The sequence below is a fragment of the Sander lucioperca genome, chromosome 12 (assembly GCF_008315115.2).
Source record: "Sander lucioperca isolate FBNREF2018 chromosome 12, SLUC_FBN_1.2, whole genome shotgun sequence".
NCBI lineage: Eukaryota > Metazoa > Chordata > Actinopteri > Perciformes > Percidae > Sander > Sander lucioperca.
Genome location: NC_050184.1, coordinates 29,405,974 through 29,424,935, shown reverse-complemented (window position 1 = coordinate 29,424,935; position 18,962 = coordinate 29,405,974). Strand labels below are relative to the sequence as shown.

Genomic DNA, 18,962 nt, shown 5'->3' with positions numbered 1-18,962 from the left:
AAGAATGATGATGAAGATGAATACTCACTGGCCCTCCTACCTGAAGGAACTGTTGTGCCAGATCTTGATGGCATGACTTTGATTTAAGCAGGGTCCTGTTAACAGTAGCAGAGCCCTTCTGCAACACTTGCCTGGCCTGGCTGAGGGTGAGAGTGGACCAGGAGCCCCTCTTCACCAGTATATCATCCTTGCTTCGCCTGGTTCTTCCCTCCTCTTCCTTCAATCCTACCTGTGTCGCCTGGCATGCCAGAAACTTGAGGTCACTGCTGCTTTTGGAGGTCTTGAGAGTATGTGCAGAAATGGTGTGGTAGCCCTGTGGGATATGTCTGGGAGGGGCCTGGCTGTCTGACACCGCTCTACCAAGAGTCATCATGGTCAGTGGGTTGCGGTAACCTACAGCAATAGTGCCAGCTTTGGTTGTGTCAGTGTCCAGGGCATCGTCTGAGCTCCAGAGGCCTAGTGCATTAGGCCTAGGTCTCTGCTTTGGCCCCTCAGTTTTAGCCCTGTCTTTACTCTTGCTCCTGCGTGTTGGTCTACCACCCTCCTCACCAGCTCCTGTGGTGCCAGTCATTCCTCCAGCAGAACGGCCGTTTATGTTGCCTTTGATTGCAGAGTTTTCCAGGGACTGGGACTTGGCAAATAGCTTCTGCACAGAGTGCATCAGGTGACGTATGCGTCCTGGGCTTTCACTGCGTTGCTTCGACATCCGTCCTCTATGAAACTGCAACGTACTGAAGCCATCATGCTGTAAGGGCAGGTGCCTCTCTAGCTGATCCAAAAGGTTGGAGGGTAACCGATTCATCTTGGCTGCTGCTGCAGTGGAGATGGTGGCTGATCCACTGGTGATCATAGGAGCGCCAGTAAGGCCCAGACCCAAGCCCATGCCCATAGACAAGGATGTGGACAGTGTACCTGCTCTGCTGCCCTGCCCAACTCCACCACCACCAGCCATACAGGCCTGGGAGCAGTCAACCTGGTCAGTCTGGGTGGTGAAGTGCAGACGAGGGAAGGTGCTGCTGTTGGACATCTGGCTGAAAGGCAGCAGGCAGTCAGGGGTCATGGGGGTGGGGATGGTGGGAGGGCACTGGTGGAGATGGGGGTCCAGGGTGCCATAGTGGTTTATGGTGGGGCTCAACAGAAAGGAGCTGTGAGGGTCAGAGGTCAAAGGATAGAGAGGCTTCTGGGGGCAACCTGCTGGTTCACAAGAGTCAGACAGGTGACGACTGCGGTTGGCTCCTAACCCTTTCATGGTGGCTTAGATGTCGTCCTTAAAACATGCCTCCAATCAGTACGGGTCTACTGACCTCATCAGGGCTCATCCTGCAATGTGGAAAGACACAGAAATGATCTATTAAACATGGTATTCAAGTCATTGTTAAGAAGGATCTCTGATTGGTGCTGCTATTTAGAAATGCATTCTGATAGTTGTGTGAAAGTATATATAAAAACTTTTAAAACCGTAAAATCTTTCCTCTCACATTTTATTTTCTCTGATTAAACCATTTTTATCCTGGCAGATTCTCTCAGGAATGTTTAATGAAAATGAGCAGTTTTTCCCTTTATAGAGATTATAGTTAACAGTGCATAGCAGTAAAACAGCCATTTTGCGTACAATATAAAGGCTCAGAGGGGATGTTCGCCACATCAATACTTAAAGCTAATGAAAACATTAGTGCCAGAGCCCATTTAGAAGTGTTTTTTTCTCTGTGTGTCCTTGACTTTTCAGTACAGTGATTGAGCTAAAAAAGACATTATAGAATGTCTCTGTTTAGTGTGCATTTCACAAAGTCAGCATAACACAGCCAGTAGTGTGGAGAACAGAGCCATTGTCCTCTACAGCAGGGGTCTTCAACGTTTTTTAAGCCAAGGACCCCTTAACTGGAAGAGAGACGGAGCAGGGACCCCCTACTACATATATTGTATAAAATGTTGCATATTAAACTGGGCCTACAATAACTTGTAGGGTGGACTAAAGCCTTTATATACATACCTTTTTTGCATAGAATACTAAGCTATTAAAATAGTTGTTTGAATGATTTTATAAATCTTGTTTTAATGTTAAACATACATTTGGCACTGTGAATCCTTAGGATGAACTGTATCTGTGGATGGCCTTAGTGAGTACCTTACCTATAGGCCAGTTTGCTTATAATATGTTGGATTCAGTTTTTAGGACATTTCTAATTTTTGAAAAAAAACTTAAAAAACGTAACCATAATTTGGAGGCCCCACTACATTGACTCTGAGGACCCCCTAGGGGTCACGGACCCCCTGTTGAAGATCCCTGCTCTACAGTAAGTTACCATATGAGTTGCTTCACACAACAAACCACCAGGTGGAGCACTAGTAGCAAGTGCACAAAGGACACTTTTTGGGTTTTGGGGAAAACACACACATGGACATTGTATTTTCTTAAATTGCATTTCAAAATGTATATGTCTAGGTTTAATAAATCATATGTGTATTAAAACAATCCCACTGCATGATAAAAAAGTAATGAACATGTTGGGATTTAAGTGGTTTGATTCTTAAAAGCAAACAATGAACAAGACACAGTTTTTCTGTCTCTATCATGTCGCCACTAAACACATAAGAACAATGGAGCCGTAAGGATGGAAATCAAAAGACAAACAGACTAAATCACAGATTATTTTCACTGAAAAGGAGGGCCTATGGAGTTTAATGCATGAACAGTTCCACCATAGCAGGCAACCAGACAGCCAGAGGCCTAATCTATGACACCACCGTGATGTACGGCCTGGAGCTACTCTGCTGACAATGCATAGGAGAGCAATTTTGTGACTCACACATGTAAATGAGCTTTATATTTAAGGAGCGCTATTTGTTCCAAAGCAGGAAATTAACCCTCATTTCAACAAATCATTTTTGGTGCTTCGCCATCCTCTTGAATCCACTAACTGTGGAATAAACTATGATTCCATTCCTTTCGAAACCATGGGGAACAATAAATCTCCTCTAATGCTCACTAAAATATTTCTATAGAATATTTCATATTTCATTTTAATTAGATACAAACAGGAATAAATACTGAATTCAATCTTATAAAACTTGAATTAACTGCCCTGGTATTATTTACAGACTATGCATGTTTTCATTTTACTTTGTAGAAAGTTGTTCTAGATAAGATTTTGAAAATAGCTCTCTAGAGAGCTGATGGGGGATGACAGCTCTGATGTATAGCTAATGGTTATTTTCTCACCGCTTTCCTGGGATAACGCTAAATCTAATATGGCCTCTTAGTCAATATGCCATAAAATGTCCAGTGCAACTAGAGTAATTTATCTTAACATAGCCCTTAATTTGCTTTTGTCATCTACTGTATATGATATATCTCTGCCATGAAGGGAAACTTGGTGGCCTGGCTCAGACAGTATAGAAACACAATGCAGAGCAAATGAGGGGAAAAAAGAGATATTTTAGGGCTACTGTCTCGTCTTCTTCTATCACAGGCCTACTCATTCTCAAAGCTCACTATGAACAGTCATATTGCATCAAGGTTAAAACTCGTAATTCACACAGCAGAAATCCATGCTGCATTAAATTCACTCCAACAGATGCTGTCTGTATCACAGTGGAGTGACTCACTGATCAGTCAATGGTAAGAGCCCTCTCCCACAGCAAGCATGAAGTCTTGCCTGGGAGCTGAATGTGGAATGTTAACTGCACACATTTTCATTCCACTGTGTTGGTTTGCCACTTCATACGTCTCTCTGACCTCCCATACACTCTCTACAGTGCGAGAGCAGCCACTTATCTGAGTCAGTGTTCCTGGACGGGCACAGCGGTGTGCTGACAAATACACCAGCGTTTTACAACGGCGCAGCCTGCTATAATTCATCCACCCGAGCTGACTGTAGCCCCACGTGTTCACGTCCTGTAGGCGCCACTGCCGACAATCTGACACACACCTACCCACTGACACACCAACACATGCTGATACATGCATAAACGTGCTAACCGCCCACCCACCCTTCCACCGCACCAACGAAACCCTGTCAAATGCGGAGCATCACAGGGGAAAGATGAGAAAGAAATAATATTCACTGTTCATGTAATTCTGTCACAGGTTCAGTGCATCTGTCTGTCTGTGTGATGGTGGCCAGCAGGCGCTTGCATAATTACAAGGTGAATGAATCCTTGGATGGCATGTGATGTTAGCAAATATGTCTCCGCTTCACACGCACACACCGTAGGGAAGCAATAACTGGTTGTGGGTATTATCTCAGAGAATCTTGCACATTCACTGAGTGACAGGAGGGTTACCTCTCCTTCACCAGCAGCTACATATGCAGCACATGTATCATCAAAAGGGCAATGTCAAATGATCTCATACGTGCTCTATTGGTTGCAGTTTTAATGCACTTATGTAACGTGGAGGGAGAGTGATCTCACAGTTGTTTGTCTATTCTGGCCCTGTATGGGTCATTTGGAGGGTAAAAACTCATGCAAGCATTTAGTTGATTGGTGTGTGAAGGTGATCTATGGAAAACCACAATCACCATCAAACATTATGGATAATGAGATTTGACAAGTCTTTACAGGTTCTCTACAGTGAGTATTTATGTAGCACATTACAAAACACCTCTTATAGTGCATGTTAAGATGTAAAACATATCAACACTGAACAAAAAGACTGACATTAAAACAATTTAAAAGTCTTAAAAGAGAAAAAAAAGCAAATTTAAAACACGAAAGTGTGACCCATTGTATGTGAAGAGGTAATCAGATGGACAATGTCAAATAGATAATTCTGCATATTTGACTGAAAATACTGAAAATATTTACTGACTCATGCCACTGTCACAAAAACAATTTCATGTCTTAAAACTGAAATTTGAATCATATAGGAGTCTTCCGATGGTGAAACCACCAACTTATTTACTACAGTAAAACAGTCCTATAATACTGGCTTATTACTTATTACTTATTACTTATTACTTTTACTGGCTATTACTTATTACTGGCTATTACTGTGTACTACATGTACATGTACTTCTGTAGCTGTCTGAGAAGTTGGCTCCTATACAACGTTGCTATCACTTGTACTGCGCAGGAAAATCAAAGCCAGATGACAAACAGTAAACAAGCACAAATGTTACCAAGGCTGCAGCTTTGAATAATGTTCATTGTTGGAAGACGTTTGAGACTTTCCAAGTACCATGCAGTTATGTAATGTTGTTTCTAGAGCTTGCTCTGACAGGGTAAAAAAAAAGGCCCAGGGGGAAATTATATTTATAGTATCTTTTAGGCTATGCATCCACTTTTCAGCTGTCAAGGTAGAGATGGTTTTGATAATTAGGGCACTCCTGGTGAACTAAAAAAAACATTAGGGACTAGCTTGACATGTTGTCTGTTGCTGTGTAAGGTTGTAAAATTAGGCATTGTATTTTGACTTCCTTCCTAGTGCAATATTTTGTTCAATGTGTCTAACTTGTTCCTCTTTTAATCGTTCTTATATGGGTTGTGGAATAAAGTGTAATGGATTGTATACATGTCGCTGTCAAATATTGAGAGAGACTCCCACAGATGAATAACTATCCCACACCTGAAAGCTGAAATCAATTATACATGAGCCACAGAACATGAATCAATTACAAAATTCAGTCGCTTAAATCAGTTTTCAAGATCATTGTGATTAACAGCTATGGAATTGTCTTTTACTTATTCTTGAAAGCATTAATTTAATGTCAATTCTTTAAAATATCAATGAAAAATGGACATGTAAGTTTTGCTACATTAACACAAGCACATACAAAATAACTGGTACTATTTTATATTTTATAACTGCAGAGTTTTAAAAGAAAGAAAAGAAATGCAGAGTTTTAAAGCATCAGTATATTGTAGTTAGACTTTATTATCCAGAGCTGTTCACCAGTGCCTCCTTACAGAGTTCATTAAGTCAAATTAGGACAACAAATTGTGAAGAAAAATATTTCTTTCTCTCTTTCTCTCTTTAATAATGCTTTGTGGGGGAACAATGAAAATAAAATATATAAAACACATAAAATATTTTGGGATGCTTTTTACACAGGTTTAAAATCTAACAAATTAGGATTTAACTCTAAAAACAAATGTACTTTGACAGAACGATCATCCTCACAGGGACGGTAAAATTGCTGCTACTTTGTCAAAAACCTCCATCATTGGCCCATTGGGAGGTGATGTCACGTAGCCCAATGCTGACATACAGCCCCTGTTAGATCTACACGAGGCCTGCTAACAAGCAGAACTAAGAGTTGCTGGGCTGTGTCTCACAGAGCCACCCAGCAGGCCTGTAATACAGGTCTGCTGTAGCTGAGCACTTCCCCTCCAGCCTGGGGTGATGAGCAGAGGGAGGGGAGAGACAGTGAAGAACGAAAGAAGTATCGATCTGGGTCTCACTCCTTGTTCTAAGGGTGAATATACTGTACAGCTGCTGGGTATTGGCTTTTGCAGTCTCCTTCAATAATCACCTTTTTTCTCATTCCTTCTCCCAGACATCCACTCCCTTTCAGCCACATGCAGTACATTTACACCGAAGTCCACTACAAGTGCTGCTTGCATACAGGATCCTAATCCTGTATCTTATCAGCCTAATTCTTTTTTTTATCTTTAAATATAATTTTTTGGGAATTTTTTAGGCCTTTATTTTTGATAGGACAGCTTCCGCAGGTTGGGAACGAATCCGTGGCCGCTGCGTCGAGGACTGAGCCTCAATATATGGGCGAGCGCTCTACCAGGTGAGTTACCCAGGCGCCCCTGTTTCTTTTTATTTTAAACATGACTTTGCTTATACTATTGCAAAAACATTGAGAAGATTAATTTCAGATTCACCTAGTTTGTAATAAAATGTTTGATGGGCAGCGAAAATGTATCTCTCTTCCTCTAAGCTACTACAAGTACAAGGTCCGTGTTTACAGTATTAACACTTTAGATGAGCCAACACCATCCGTTGTCCCAAATGTGTGGTGAGAATCTACTAATAGCGTGTTTTAGTCACAAAGTTATGTCATCAGGGCTTCCTGTGGATAAACCAAGTGTTGTTCTCTACTGTTGCAAGTGTTGTTCTCTACTGGCTGGGGGGAAGCAAGAGCAACAAGGCTCATTTCTTTTCCATACATGTCTGTTGAATAACTAAGGAGAATCAGAACAATCCTTTTGTATTCAGGATTTTTAAACCTGCAGTACGGAACTTTTGCCTCCCCCTTCTGGCAGTGAGAGTAATTACACAAACACTGACGACGCATGCTTATCCCGTAGGCCTGCAGGTGAGCTCGCTGCATCTCCCCCTGTCCCCAGGAGCACTCTCTTCAAGTCTTCCCGTGAAATTAAGGGCAGAGGGAAAGAAAAGGCCAAGTGATGGAGTTGTCAGATTAGGTAATTATTTCTGCCCTAAGTCCCTTCTCTCCTTTCAGTGCTCTCCAACGAGGATGAGCTACACCAATGGTGATCCGTGTTTGTCCTCGCCATTGATGGCTTTTTTCCCCCCAATTTAAATCCTTTCTCTGAACGCAGAGTTTCTTTTTTATCTGGAGCATCAACTCCAGGTTCTTAGGTTTTCCACCATAGCTTTAGCCATACTCCTAGCTGCTGTTCCGTCGCTATGGTCCCTCCACATTTTTCCCTTTAGCTCTGACTGGTTGATGTAAAATGCATCACTTCCTGTCAAGACACCACAACTCCGGTATACTGCCAAATACAGACAGCTTTCCCTGGCGGCGATAGGCTCCCGCACTCTAGCTTTAAGAATTTGGAATTTTTTTTAACCTCCAATTAAGGAATGTCCAGATAGCCTTTTAAAGACAGACCACATAATACATAATATATTTAAGTGTCTGCAGCGTTTGATTAACATTAAAGGAATAGTTTGACATTTTGGGAAACACGCCTTTTCATTTTTGGCAGAGATTACCACTCTCATATCTGTCTGTTAAAAATAAGGTTACAGAAAGCAAGGTAACAAAATCCGCCTCTAACTGCAGCTCTAGAACTCAGAAATGAAGTGGTTATATTAAGCTTTGTTAATCTGTCCAAAAACTGAAGTGTAAAAATGACAATTCGCTGTTTTTCTTGGCTGGAACCAGTGTCATTGTTTACACTAATTGGTATGTATTAAACAGATTAAATGTAGGGCGGCACAGTATATCGTTTTTTTATTGTCATCACAATATTAACTGGTGCAATAAACATATTGTGAAAGGCTGCGACATTTCGCAAAGACACTGGAAGATTTATTTTATCAGTATAGAAAACTGTCCTTTAAAACGTAACTGTCATTCTTTTTTTAGTGGTGCCTATTATATTCAATTCAATGTTCAATTTGTTCGATAAAAGAAAGTTGGAAATGATTCGTATTTTAGCAGAATACTGAAAGCAGCAGGAATGCAGAACTGAGTACACTTTAATATCTGTTTATTTATCGCAAGTAATATTGTTAACACGATGTTCAACAACTTTATCGCATATTTTCCTCATATCGTGCCGCCCTAATTAAATGAGTGCATTAGTGAGCTATTAGAGGCGCTGGAAGGCTGATATTATTACCTTTGGACAGAGCCGGACTAGCTGTTTCCCCCTGTTTCCAGCCTTTGTGCTAAGCTAGGCTATGTTATGTTCATATTTAACACATCATGAGAGTGGTATCTTCTTATCTAACTCTGTAAGAAAGCTAATAATAAGCATTTTCTGAAAATGTCAAACTATTCCTTTAAAATGACCAAAACCGACAAGGCCAATAAACGCACATCCATTACATTAAAAACACACCCTCCTCCCTCTCTTCTGTTTCTGTGTGTGTATTAGTACAAAGACCTATTACTGCTTTAGCATGCCTTGCTTGCAAAATACTTTGTTTTTAAAGCAGTATCAGAACCATTAAGTGCCCAATAAGCTGGAAGCTAAAGATACTTAGATATAACAGAGTAATTCTGACAGTGTAGCTGCATATATCTAACAAACACATTTAAACATCATTTATATGCCCAAGAGGCTATATCACTAAGATAGTTTTCTCTGCTAAAGGGATGTAACTGCCAAATGCTGGTCAGTCACATTAAAGGAAGAGGCAGAGGTTGTTAAAATGATTAGAAGAAAGAATCAACCACACCCAGGAAAACTGTACTCCCTATTACAACATGACTTCATATCTATTGATTCTCTCTGTCTACAGTGGATCTGCAGGTGTTCACGTCACAGCTTCTTCTTCTTCTTTTTTTAGATTAAAAATACATTATTTGAGGTTTATGAATGGTTAGCATTTTTGGCATTTACACATGTTTAGAGCTGATGGCACATTCTAGCATTGACCAGATGAGACCTAAAGACCAGACTGTTAAAGGTGGGACTTTCGGGTGTTTTGAGCAATGGTGGAAGAAGTAGTGAGAGGTTTTACTCAAGTAGTAATACCACAGTATAAAAACACTCCATTACAAGTAAAAGCAATGGGACCGCACCAGCGTCATACATATTCTATATATATTATTGGAATATTATTATTGATGCATTTTTGTATGCAGCAATGTTGTCAGGGTCAGGCTACAGTACAATATTTCCCTATGGAATGTAATGGAGTAGAAGTATAAAGTAGTAGAAAATGGAAATACTTGGGTAAAGTACAAGTACCTCAAAATGTTAAGTGCAGTACTTAATAAATGTACTTAGTTGGATTCCACCACTGGTTTTGAGTATGCTGTAGTTAGCGTGGTAAGACTATGGGAAAGACAGATAGTCAAGCAGATGGAGGACTTTACAATACAACACAAGCTAGAGCAGCTGACAGCTTTCATACTGCTCCCCTGTATTTACTGTAGGTAGAAGCTATCCAAAACACCTGCTCATCTGATTCAGTGACTGAGAACTGTGGGACTTTTGTTGTTGGCATGCAAGCATGCCTTCCAAAATCTGAAAGCATCTTCCTTTCACATTGCTGAACATGGGGGATGCTGCTCTCAAAATGTGAAGCCTGCTGAAATATTCAGAGCTAGGAGCATTTGGCGTTCATAGGATTCTCATCAGTGCTTTGCCCATTAAAGCCATCCCAATGCACTGCTCTCCCTCGTTCACCACTGCACACACTGACGTTTAATTAGAGAGAGAGAGGTTGCACATTTCCCGTGGGCCATTTACCATCCTCACTGTACTGCTGCTGGTTCCCTTCTGCATGTTTTCATTTAGCAACATCTTGTGCCAGCACTTCAGCACTGCCTGACCACAGAGATCCACTTCAGTGACTCTGCAAGATTGAATGCATGGCAGTGCCGAATAGAAGGGTTAACATTTATGGGTTTAATTTAAAAAAAAGAATGTAATCCTAATATTGTCTTATTGGATAGCCATGCAATAACGTAAATGTAGAGATGTATAAATCATCACTATCACTTGCTAGTAAGATTAGACTATTAATAAGATAAGAGAAAAAGGCCAATTCTACGTTCAAAAAGAAATGACATGGTTTTGAAAGTGAGTATCTCTGTATTCTGTCTTCATAAAGCAGAACAGTAGCAGAAGCTGTAGAGGGGGTGTTCAGAGCAGTGAACTTCTCTCCCTGACAAAATGACTCTGACACTGTATTGGTCTCAGGCGAAACAAGACACAAAGCACCCAATAAGCTGCGTGTTACGTGTTAACCTCTGCAGTCATGTGCTGTTGTGTCATGCATGCAAAGCATGCACAGCCCAATGTCTACACTGTTAACACACGCTAGCCATACATTCAGCACAGCCCCCTGCACCCTGGGGAATTATCGCATGCTATTGGTTAGTAACTGCCAGGGTGAATCCGCCACCAGTGCTCATTTAAAATGCTGTCAAAGCTTTAATAGTCCCGGGGTCTTGGGTTTAGAGAGGAAACGCTTCAGTCTACTCTGGAAACAGAAAAGGCGTAACTGACAATACTATGCCATAGGAAACAGTACAATTGTTTTGTTTGAGCTTTGTTTGAGTGTTAAACTAATCTGCTGTCTGGCATCATGCTCTGCACAACTGTATCTTAATAGCCCTTTGCATTTCTAACCCGTTTTCAAACTACTGGGGTTAATTCTTTGCAGGCTGGATTAAATCTATCCATTTGATTGTGAGCTGTGTGTGGTTTATCTCTTTCAATGCTATCTGACCCCCAGAGTGGGACTGGACTTTCTCCAATATGCAGCAGAGCAGTAACCCTAAATCGTCTAATCATGTGCACATACAGTAAAATAATGATTGCTTGTGTCCATTCATTTCATTCATTTTCTGCATTGTGTCCTTCATGAAGACGAAAAGGATTCCTGATGACAATTAATATGATATCAATCTGGACATTAGGTATACAAAATTTGGTTAATCTAAAAAAAAAAAAAAAAAAAAAATGCCTGGAAAGTTAACCCCTTGTGTAAATATAAAGAGCAACATTTTGCTGAATTGGGGGTTTGCAGTTGCATTATCATAAACCACAACAGCTTCAGCTACATCATATTCTAGCCTGGGGTGCCATATTAAACGGATTTCTCAGAGATAGTCCCACGTAAATCCTATGGGAGGCAAGATCAGGGCAGCCACACAGCAGCTGTCCCTGGCTGCTCAAATTGGCCCTGGAAACAAAATAAAAATTAATATGCTGTTTTGCTCTGTGTAATGTGAAGGGATTAGAGCATCCAACAGTATCAGGATTTAGGATTGAGTGTGTACTCTACATGACCAGGCAGCCGTGGTCAGATAGAGCAGAGGGCTGGAGGAGAAGCATATCTCTCCATTAGGATCCACACTTAAACAGGAGCAGAAGCTGTTGAAAGGATTACAGCAAGACCATATTAAATATGCACAGAGTTTTTTCCTCTAAAAAGCACTGCAAAGTGGTCTAATTAGAGTGAACATCAAAGCTTGTTCAGCCAGCAATGGAAGGAACAGTTTTAACATGGTAAGACACTGTAGATGGTTCTCTCCATCAGTCTTTAAGTACATCATGAACTTGTTTTAATACTGATACATAGATAAAAATGGAAATAAGTCCCGAATAAGTGCCCTAAGCTTGCCTTATTGTCATGTCCTAACCTTGACCACCAGCACAACCTCTTCCCAACTGAAGCTGAGGTACCAACCAGCCAACAAATGATTCCTCCAGCAGGAGTGTCTGTACTCCAACCCTGCCTTCAAAATTGTAAAGCTAGATACAAATGAATTATTTAACAATATCTGTAACTGTCTATTTGTAAGATATTATTATATTATTCCGAAGGTTACTTGTGTCTCCTGTATGTGTCATTGAAGGTGCCCTGAAAAACCTGAATTTCTGGACTATAGAGTGAGATTGTTTTCACCAGGTTCCTGCAACGTGAAAATCTGCCAATCTTCTTGGGGTAATTTAGTGTTGAGTAAATGTAAGTTGTGCGTAATCAATCAGGAGGTTAAACTCAATAATTTCCTCAGGTTTGGACCCTGAATTTAACTTTCAGTCTTCCATCTGGAAGAGAATAGTGCAATTCAATGAGCAAGAGGATACTTCAGATGTGGGCACTTCATCTATCAACATTCATTACAAAAAACTGTAACTTAATAGAAACATTTCCTGAGTCACTGCCACTGGTGGAAAACACAGGCCCTCTTTTTGACCAGCTGTGAGAACAGGCTGGTAATACTGTAGGACCCTTAGGTCTATGGAGATTTAGCAGGGGGAGCATTGGTCAGAGGGCAAGCTGACTCTGCCAGCTGAGTTGGAGGTGGGACAGTTTTGGGGCTAGGGAGAGGCACAATGAGCAAGGCCATGGTTCTGTACTTGTCTCTAATTTTAGGCATAACATGCATTGTATTCTGTATCAGAAAGACGATTTCTGGAGGATGCAGCTGTTAAAACAACATAATGTTTCACCTCTCTCTCCTTTAAGATAGTGGTATGATGTGGTGGTAAGGTAGAGGGATGCTCATGTCCAGCCAAACAATGACTAAGGCCAGGGCTGTAATGCAGCCTAAGCCAATGGCAACATAAGTTTTTGGCTGTCTTGTCATTGGCCAGAGGTGTGGTGAGCTTCCTAGTCCTCAAGCATCTCGCACAACCTAGTGCAAAGTCTGTAGCACATCTAATGTGGGATGTCCTAGCAAAAAGTCTAGCCTGGAATTTGTCTAATCAAATCTGACGAGGGGAGCCCCAATTGGCAGAGGCTTCAGCTATCACCTTCCACAAATTCTCAGATTTGATCAAGTAGGCCCTGTAAACACCTGTTAGCAGGCAGCTTGTGAAGTGATGATGGACTGGAGGTACAGTAAACACTGAATACTCTGCCTCGCAAGTGCATGTCTCACAGATGACACATTGTAGCTCCTTCTTGGGAGAGTGCTGGGAGTACTTCCATTGCTGCTGCTGCCATCTCACCGCTGACAAAGCTCATCAGTCAGGGCTCTCCAGCTGGTCTGTGATCCCATGCGTGCTTGATACCAAGGGACATGAAGCAGAGTAAACGTGGATCAACGACAGCAACCAAGACGGGGCATGATGGGCAGTGTTTAGCCAGCTCGGTGTCAGGCTAATTTATCCCTGACTATTCTGTCATCTTGCAACTGAGATGAGTGGCTAAGCTTATGGCGTAGGCAAAGTGAAACTAGAACATCTTTCTGTGGGTTTATATGCTATTTTTCAAGCTTCAAGTAGCTGGAGGTTAAGTCTATGTTACACAGTTTTTTTCTGCTCTTCTTTCTTTCCTGCTACATGGAAGAAGCAGGTATATTAACACATTAATGTATCCAATTTCATGTTATTTTTCATGTAGCATTGTAGATTTCAGTGGATAGACACCGTGCATTGGTAACAGCAGAAGAACGAGCCTGCAAATGCAATCCAAACTGTGTCACACACCAGCTTGACTCATCTCCATTCTCAGTGATATATATTCACAGCTTATGATGTGCTTGCCAACACACTGGGGTTATACTACTGTAGAGCAGTGTTCCCCAACCACCGGTCCGCGGACCGGTGCCAGTCCGTGGGTCATTTGGTACCGGTCCGCAGAGAAAAAAATAAATAACATTATTTCCGTTTAATTGATTATCAGTCTGAAAGATGTTTTATTTTGAAAAATGACTGGATTCTCTCCCGTCTCTTGACACGTCACGTGATATTTACCGCTCAATGAAGCCCACAAACTTGCTAAAAATGAGTAAGCAAACATCTTTGCAGACCTTTTTTGCTCAGGGGAAAAGACCCGCGAAGGAGGAGACAGAAGAGGAGCCTACAACTTCAAAGAAAAATAAATTTAACTGACAATACCAGGAGTCCTACCTAAAATACGGTTAATTCTCATGTGCCAAGCCCGCTCTGCATAATATGTGGCGACAAGCTAGCAAATAAGGCAATGAAGCCTTCAAAACTTGTTCGGCACATGAAGACCAGGCACCCCGATTTTCTGCCATGACAGCAATCAAAACAAAATCACGGAATAAACTGGACATAAGGAATGCACTTCGGTTATCACTGTCTCCCATTACCCCCAGATGGGACCGTTTGGTTGCACTGAAACAAGTGCAGGGCTCCCACTGATACATCGTTAAGGTAAATTGTGTTTTTCATGCATTTTACATTTGTTTTAATTTGATATATTATTAGATATTTGTTGTCATGCTGGTCGTATAATTTTATTTTGTTGTTTCTATCCGCCACACCTTGAAGAATTTTCACGGTCCGTGAAAATATGTCTTACATGAAACCGGTCTGTGGCGCAAAAAAGGTTGGGGGCCGCTGCTGTAGATCATCTACATATTTAACTTCCTCAGTGATGAATAAAAATAGGAATATATAGCCTTCTTTTGAAGATAATCACTTCAATACAACAATATAGACAATCACAAGTGGAGCTTCCGTCCTAAATATGCTTTTAAACAAAAGTTTGACTCGGGTACATTAACAAAAAGACCCTAGGTTGCATTTTGGCGAGAGTTACGCTTTAACTCAAAATTATTGTTTTTTGTTTTTACACTCAAACCACATTGGGTTATGTTAAGGCCCCCTGCTTTTCACATAATGTATCTACTATGCTAATATTCAAACTCTTTCTCTGAGAAATTGCATTTTAGTTAGTTTGATATGCCTATTACTACATTACCCATAAACTTTAAAATTGTATTAACAAAAGGAAGAAAAAAAGGTTTTTAGGGAAATATCAGAAATTCTCTTTTTCATCTAAGCCGGTTTTAGCGGCGAGTCGGTATCTGTGTTTGATTGGCAGCAGCTGGCAGGCTGAGCACCAGCAGGGGAGCAACACAAAAGGAAATAAACTTGTACTGTAGTTTATAAGCCATGGGCAGACAGTGTGTTAGCAGCGGTACTGAAACATAAGGATCACACCAGCATCTAAATGGAATGAAGTGACATTTGCAGGTATAAGTCTATATGCTGTTTAACGTGCTGCAACTGGCCAACTAATTAGATATCTAGCCTGCAAACTGACGTTAGCAGCGCACATTTCCCCAGTAAATGTTTGTTTGGTCGCTCCTTCAACAAGCTAAGGTGCAGAACAAGACTTGTTCATGTTTGTGTGTTAGATAAGAAGGAGACTTTGGCAGGAAAGCTAATATAGGTTGTTCAAAGTCTGTGGCTCTTGTGTAGTGCGGCAGGCTGCTCTCTGGCTGTTAGTGAGTGTAACGGTCTGCCTATGATAAAACACTGACATAACTGCTTCATGCTGAGATTTAATTGGCTATATGGAATCTATTTCTCCATCTACGTGTACGGACAACAGCCAGTATTCTGGCAAATTAATGTGAAAATAGGGGGCACCATTGTGAAACCAAAAAAATATTAAAATATAAATCTCTCCCTTTTGGTTTCTGTTTTTTCTCACAGGAAAGGTGATTTATAGAGTTCACAGATATGTATTCTGTAGCTGACAAAAAACGCAACTTCATTTCACGTGGACTTTAATATAAAACAGAAGCTGAAGGGACCAAACCAGAGGGCAGGTTGTCTTGCTTCATCTGCAGCCAGATGGTCCAGTACGACAGCTTTAAAAAGAAAAGCAGAGGGGAAGTGAGAGTCAATCCCTGTGGGACTGTTTAACGCTGTAGGACAGAGCGTTGAGCTGGGCCCATCTCCTGGGTACTCTTGTCTCCCTGAGCCTGCTGCACACACGAGCACATACACAGACACTGTGGATAGGTGTGTGGGCCACAGGATCACAGCAATTGTTAAAAGCAATCACAGCATCCAGTAAATTACTGTTATCAGTGAAACCTTTTGAACGAGCCCAGACATCTGCATGAGCTGACGTCACTTAGTAACTGAAGAAGTTTCATTTGATCCTTCGTTTGAACACCCATCAGTGTAACCTTTATAGGTCAGTGTAAGGTCGGTAAGATGCTGCTGTTGCAGTTTTACATTTCTCTACAGTTAAAGCTGCTGGTGTTGGAGGTTCACTACTACGCAGAAGATATTCTGATGATTAGAGTGCCTGTTTAGTGTTTTGCATTTTGTTGGATATCTGAATAACAACATAACTTTGTGTAACATGATAGGAGGCCTTGGTAAGTGTGTATAGATAGTGAAAAAACTAAGTAGTGAGCTCTTGTTGGTGGTTTATTTTATTTCAATTCAATATTTTTTCTTCAAGGTGCTTACTGTTAAGAGCACAGATGCTGCTCAGGTAATTTTCACTTGTTTAACAGCCATTTCTTTATTATTCAAAGGTGTCTATTTAAAAAATACAAATTAAGAACAATTTGGAACACTTATTCCTTTCTGCTGTTAATTCTCTATTTTGTTGTTTGGGAAAAGTCCAACTTAATTTTAGACATGAAAGAACACCATATGTTTGTGAAAAAATAAGCAATATCTTATTATTCACAGAGGGACATTTTTCAAGTAATATTTTCAAAGGAATACAAAAAACTAGATTTAGGTTTTGTGCAGTGCCAAGTACACTGATTCTTCTTTTTTTTACATCAGCGGTAAAAGAATATACAGAAAACATGTAGCGGTTGAAAATGCCGAGACTGAGCACAATAAACAATACCACACAACAGTAAGCTCCAGTAGATGTTGCATATCAGAAAGCTGATATTAAAACACAAAAACATGCAGACATAAACAGCAGCATCCCCCATTCATTAAACTCTAATCTGTGTATGATTTCTTTCTTTCCGACTCTATGACTGACACCGATATCAAACATTCACATCATTGTGTGAACACAGAATAGAGTCTCAACAGTCATCTCATAAGTATATTACTGATTCTCACATTGTCACCACCACTAACAGCCATGGGATTCTGTGGTCGAGTCACAATACTCGTGACAACAATGACAAACGCTTGGCTCTGAGCATCATATCACCACAAAGCAATTCTACCAACAAAGCTCAGCCTTGACAACAGCCTTCTACTTCGCTCTGAACAAAAATAAATGACTTCCAAATATGCAGACTTTTTTTTTTTTAGCAAAGAATGCACTAAAAACTCTCCAAATGTGCATCTGAAGCTCCTCAAAGATTTCAGTTTCCATGAAAGTTGTCCATCTGCAATCACATTTGTGTGCCTTCTGTTCCCTTCGTAGCTGATTTACGTTGACACACAGAACAATCAAAACTTTCCCTGGATAAGTTCATGGTCTGAGTGCTTGATGGTTAATATCCCTGGCTTACATGTTGATGTCCACCAAAAGCATATCACTGTCACAGTGAGTACTATTGCATTGTTTTTATAAAAAAAAAGAAAATGAAATGATTTTCATTTCATTTTACATTTTCAGGCTGGTAACATCCTTCAAGGTAGCACATGGACAAGTGGTCTAATTGGCAGAGTGACACGTACACAAAGCATTTGGTAAGTTGCTACTTTCTTTTGATAAGGAAGTGTTGGAGCGGAGGGTGAGATAGCGCGGATGAGTGCTAAACCTGTGACTGATGAACGCGTAGCAGGCTGCATTTCTCGGAGTACCCTTTGCTGGAAGGACACTCAGTTACCAGATTGATGGGGCGCTTTATTGCCTGCCACCTCTCTTCCTTCTTTCTCACCATCCCCTCATCTCCTCCCTCTCTCTCATACCTATTTCTCTCTTTATCGCCTCCTCTCTCTAGCTCTTTACCTTTGTCACACACAAACACATACTGTAAATTCATACGCACTCTCCTCTCTCTGTCTCCTACACACACACACACACACACACGCACACACACGCACACATGCACACACGCGCACGCACACACACACACACACACACACACACACACACACACACACACACACACACACACACACACACACACACACACACACACACACACACACAGACACACACAATCTTCTTCTGGCCCTGTGATTGCTTTGTGGAAGGACAATGAGACTCTCCTAACCTCTTTAACACCTGCACCACCACCTCATTGGTGTTCAGCCACTCAGTTTTGTTCAGCTACAGAACACACACACACACACACACACACACACACACACACACACACACACACACACACACACACACAGATGATATAAGCTATTTAAATTGCAATTTAACCATCACAGTCATGGTTTTAGTAAGTAGGACTGCAACTAGGGCTGTAGCGATACACTAATCTCACGATACGATACGATACACGATATTCACCTCACAATACGATATATATCACGATATTCAGCCAACGATACGATTCGATACGATTCGTATAATTCGATACACTTACATCATTTTCTGAAAGATTTAAAGGGGACACCGATTTTGGTGACATCTTGTGAGTGTTCCATTTACTTGGATTTAATTAATTGAACTGAAAACTAAAAACATCAATTACATAATATTTGTCTCTGACTGGACAGAGAGTCTACAGCTTGCAAATGCTGGACAAAATGAATCAAAGATGTGTTGAGAAAATTAGTTCCATTTATTGAAAGCTTACAAGCCTTTGAAAAGTAAATAAAGTGCAGTATTGCAATTAACAATGGAGAGTTAAAAGGTGCAGCAAGTGGCCTGCTCTGAACAGTTTCTTTGACAGCTTTTTTAGCTTGACACTGAA

The 18,962-nt window shown here is 40.9% G+C and overlaps 1 protein-coding gene across 12 annotated transcripts in view; it reads right to left on the bottom strand.

Moving 5' to 3' along the window:
- Positions 1-18,962, bottom strand: part of dlgap4a (discs, large (Drosophila) homolog-associated protein 4a) — an 88,247-nt gene that overhangs the window by 23,197 nt on the left and 46,088 nt on the right. For 9 of the 12 annotated variants that reach the window (XM_036008330.1, XM_036008329.1, XM_036008333.1 and 6 more), the window contains one exon: positions 29-1,320. In XM_036008330.1, coding sequence (XP_035864223.1) covers positions 29-1,249 — 1,221 coding nt within the window. In that variant the 5' untranslated portion in view covers positions 1,250-1,320. Of the gene's footprint in view, positions 1-28; positions 1,321-15,910; positions 15,967-18,962 lie in introns of those variants that run through there. The other 3 variants (XM_031316717.2, XM_036008336.1, XM_036008331.1) reach the window with 2 other exon arrangements.